Raw genomic sequence first — 4,761 nt, 5'->3', positions numbered from 1 at the left:
ACGTCTGGGCGCTCTCCTGGTCGTCTCCGTAACTTCTAATGTACCAAAATTGGCAGTGCAGGGGATCGGTGTATGGTGAACACGATTCACTGGTCATCATATGAATTACGCAAAATACCTGTCGCGTACGTCATAAAACCCTTTCTCTCAGTCACGTGTGGCACATACCCGCATACCAAAGTTTATGTTATGCGGGTATGTGCCACAGGTGATACAAAGTCTCAACCAACACAGTGAACGCGAACACACACATTGACACGCAAGGAAAGTGATAATAATAATAATTGTAGCGGCTTTATTTGACCATCTGGGATTCTTTAACGTGCAACAAGATCGCACAGTACACGGGCATCTAGCCTTTTGCATCCGTCGAAATGCGACCGCCGCGGCCGGGATCGAACCCGCGACCTTCGGGTCAGCAGCCGAGCACCGTAACCGCTACACCACCGTAGCGGACACAAGGAAACTACCATGCACTGGTTCACGTGGTCCGCAACGTACCCCGCACTTCACTACACTCAGACCTCTCGTAGCCGCGATCACGAACGGATCCGGTTAAGAAGTCCGGTCGAGCTGCTGGTGCTCACTGATCACGATGATGATGACCTTGTTCAAGAACTGTCAAGAACCCCTTCTACACATAAGGGTTGGTGAAACGTGCGTGCGCCCCTGTCATAACAGATAAGTATAAGCATAACAACTGTAACACAACTGCAACTGTGACTGTAACGTACGTGCAGTGCGCCTGCGTGTGCCACTTGGCTGTGCGTATATCTAGGGAAACTTTTCTGAATGAAGCTTTGTTGCGAGTAACGCCTGTTCTGTGCATTTGTGTTTCGTCTTTGTGCCGTTCGCATTCACGCTATCCAGTATTGTAGAATATAAGCACTACATATCAGCTTACCGCGTCTGGGGAAGGTAACACCCATGTTGCTGTTGGCATCGCTGCTCAACTGTAAACAACTGGTTACTAATGCATATGCGACTCATCAGCATATGAGTGTGCGTTACCACTTCCACATTTCTCTAGCGTCATTCCTTAACGTTTGGCTCGATGTGAAATAAAACGCCGCAGTCACCATCCCGCGCGCGCATGCTTCGCATAACATCGACTCCCACGGTTCGTGGGATCTGCCGAATTTTTGATCTGAACAGGCTATAAAGAACACTAAGGGTGGCACAACTACCTGGAAATGGGCAACGGGCACGGCACTGGGCTTGCTTTGATATTATTTTTTGAATTGGCTTAGTGAAATTAACAGTGACTGTGCTGTAGAGTAAACTGAGCGGACGGTGTGTTCCTGTTATTGCTTGGCTGCATTTATTGGCCTTTATGGGCATGTAAAGCTTGTCGATGGCTCCAACATGACTGCCTCGGCAGACCTGAAGCTTACAATTGCTTCTAGCAGTGCTTGCATTGGCATTATTCATCTGAAGAGGCTATAAAGAACACTAAGGGTGGCACAACTACCTGGAAATGGGCAACAGGGGCACGGCACTGGGCTTGCTTTGATATTATTTTTTGAAGCGGCTTAGTGAAATTAACAGTGACTATGCTATGGAGTAAACTGGGCCGACGGTGTGTCCCTGTTATTGCTTGGCTGCATTGATTGGCCTTTAGGGGCATGTAAAGCTTCTCGGTGGTTCCAACGTAGCCACTTTTGTTTTCGTTTCAACATACGCCCTGCCAACATTGGCAGTCAACTTCGCCTCGGCTGCTGCTACTTCACCATAGGGCGCCACAACATGGCAATGGCTGCACGAATGAGCCGTTTGGGCTTCACTAAAGTAATGATGTTTTATAATTGTTCCTTACTTGCATGAGCTACATACCCAAACAATGAAACCACATTAATGTGCTGTGGCATGCAAGCTGTTAACAGTGGTTGTCAATTTCGCGTTGACTGCAGCTATCTCATCAACGGGCCTGTCAAGGCTGGACAGTGGCTGCCTGGATGAGGATCTGGGCGCCACATGGTTTTTCAGGGTTAATAATTATGTTTGCATTTCGATTTGCCAGCATTTCAGCATGTTTCCATGCCAGTAGTTAAATTGAGCAAAATGTGTGCAGGACGTTGCTCTTTCAGAATTGAACTTCCATTAAAAGGAATACGCCATCAAATGAACTGCCTACTTATTTGAGGGATCACGGGGTGGATGACTGAACACAACATCCCCACCGGCAACATTTAGGTAGCCCTGATAAGGGCTGTTATTTAATGAATAGGTAGCCGTTAAGCTTCCTCGAGGGGCTCAATGCCGGACAGCTCGCAGTCAGAGTCGTTTTCTTCAGTGTCATCTTCCCCCAGTTGGATGACGATGGGCTGGACATGGTCACTTCCAGACGTGTCAACTCGGAACTTAGCCTCCAGTTCCATCACATGCCGGATGTTCTTCCTCCAGTCTTCCGCCGTTACGTTCTTCATTTTTTCCCTCAAGATGTCTTCAACAGTGCACAGCTTAAAGTCTCGGTTGTTCGCAGCGATACCACTTTTCACCTTTGCCCACACGAGCTCAATGGGATTGAATTCGCAGTGGTACGGCGGGAGCCTGAGCACAACGCAACCGGCCCTTGCAGCTGCGTTGTCTATGATGTAGCTGAGAAAGCGTGGCTTCACAGATGCCACCAACTCAAGCAGCTGCCTCTTGACTAACGTCGCGCTGTAGGCGATGTCCTTGCTATTCAGCCACTCTTGTATGTTTTCCTTCTTCCAGGACGTCGTCGGCAATTTCTCTTCTCGCCGGGAGTGGTAAGGTGCATTGTCCAAAACAATGACACTACCAGCTGGCAACTTCTGCAGCACGTCGCCGAACCATCCCTCGAAGCGATTGCCGTCCATTTCTTTGTGGTAATCGCCTGTTTTTCGCCCTCGGAATACATCCAAGCAGCCGTCTACGAACCCATCTTCACTGCCGATGTGCGTGACGATCAGGCGCTGGCCTTTCCCAGAGGGTTGTTTCAGACCAGTTTAAAGGCCATTTGCGCGAGCGTACAGGCGTCCGCGCTTCTGCACCACGGTGTCTGTCCATACGATCAACTGAGTGTGTCCCGCCGTCACACATGTCTCGTCCAGGAAGAAGCTCTTTCGGCCTTCCGCCCGGTAGCGCTCCACGTCACGAAGGTAGCGATTCCGCCACTCGACGATGTCGTCGCGGTCGATAAGCAGCGAGTAGCGGCACCTCTTCTCGTACTTGAAGCCGATCTCGGCAAGCAGGCGCCGCACAGTACAGCGCTTCAGTGACGGGAGATCCATATGGTTCGAGAACTCGTTTGTTATCTTCTGGACCGTCGGTATCTCGTTGCGGCGAAAGAAATCGTGCACACATGACCTCAGCGCGCACAACGTGAAGCTGTCATATTTCGTGCTGCGTCTTCTCTTCTCCGCATTTCGTGGGCGCTTTCGCGAGGGCGTCGAGAGATTGCCGCCCGAAGAAGACGAAGCCTTGGCCTCTCTCCTCACCTTGAAGACTGTGCTTTCGCTGACACCGAACATCTCGGCGACAAACTTGCTCGTGTCCTCCACGCTGCGTTCGGGCTCCCTGTTGCGCCAGTACGTGTAGCAGTGGAAGATCATGTTCCGTGAATCGCTGTTGAGGATGTGGCCGCTCTTGCTCTTGCCGACGCTCCTTGGTGGTGTGGACATCGAGGCAACACAAGGCTCGTCCGGCAACAAAGAATCGCTTTCCGATGTCACCTCGCTGGGCTCCATGGCGGAAAACTCGCGCTGAACGCCGTGCGAAATCTCGTGAGATCGCAGGTTTGCAAAAAGACAAAAAAACGTGAAAGAAAAAGAAAATAAGATGCATCACATTCTTGAAAATAAGTTTGTGAAAGCATAAAACTAAAAAAAAGCAGAAATATTTTGCTATTTAAAACCAGGAGACAAGCATCCATGTATTTATTTAAAACGATGAACGAAGTTTCTTTTACCTTTCCTGCCTCGGTCGTCTTCTCGCCCCAGGTTTGTAATGGTTTCGATAAGTGCATTGTGCCTTTAAGTATTTGTTAAACAGCAACTGGTTAATTTTAGGCTCGGGAAACGAGTAGTAAATTATCCGTGTACATGTAAACGAGCGCAAAAACCATGCAGCGCTGCCCTTTCTACTTTTGTCCCTTGCAACGAATTTAGAGAGCAGACGACGCGCAGCGTTGTAGAAGGCACGGGGTTATTTTTCTCTCGCGATCCGGCATGTGCTGTTGCATTCCCATCACGACAGCTCTATCAAACCAGTCATCAAGGTACGAAAGTATTATACGTACCGGGAATTACGCGATTTAGAACCACAATTTTTTTAAAGCGGGACTATTTCTTTGCCGCGGAGGCAATCGGCTGCCGCGCTTCGGTCATATGGGCGGGGCCTCTCATTTTTTCTAAAGTTGTACCCGACTATAGAGCCCAACGGCTCGCATCATTCATACTAATTGCCAGCGAGCTTATCGTTACCTCTGCTGTCACAGTGCAGAAAAATATTTCTCATCAGCCTGTTCCATAAGATATTGCCACGCACGCTCCTTTTTGTAATTTTTACGTAACTACTACGTTGCAAGCGTAGCCGCCGCCTTGAGCAAGCCGCGCCCTTATGTCTGCAAACCTTTCAGATTTTCTTAGAATTTTCTTATGGCTTGAGCGCACAAATGCGAAAAGTTGAGATTATTCTCGAACTAACGCGGCCACCAGCGATAAGGCTAGAATGTTCGATACTGCATGTATAAAGGCCGACGCGCCTTACCGTGGGGCAGTTTTATCGACGGCCGTCGCT

The 4,761-nt window shown here is 49.3% G+C and overlaps 1 protein-coding gene across 1 annotated transcript; it reads right to left on the bottom strand.

The window, feature by feature from the left end:
- Positions 1–2,234: 2,234 nt before the first annotated feature.
- LOC119406388 (uncharacterized) lies at positions 2,235–2,840 on the bottom strand. Its single transcript, XM_037673129.1, has one exon. It carries the CDS (start codon positions 2,838–2,840, stop codon positions 2,235–2,237), a length of 606 nt encoding a protein of 201 aa, XP_037529057.1.
- Between the last annotated feature and the right edge of the window lie 1,921 nt (positions 2,841–4,761).

Source organism: Rhipicephalus sanguineus, chromosome 10 (assembly GCF_013339695.2).
Source record: "Rhipicephalus sanguineus isolate Rsan-2018 chromosome 10, BIME_Rsan_1.4, whole genome shotgun sequence".
Lineage (NCBI taxonomy): Eukaryota > Metazoa > Arthropoda > Arachnida > Ixodida > Ixodidae > Rhipicephalus > Rhipicephalus sanguineus.
Note: the sequence above shows the minus strand (reverse complement) of the source record. Positions and strands in the feature narration are given on the sequence as shown.

Coding starts and splice junctions, on each gene's coding strand:
- LOC119406388 (XM_037673129.1), bottom strand. CDS start 2,840: ATGGACGGCAATCGCTTCGAGGGATGGTTCGGCGACGTGCTGCAGAAG.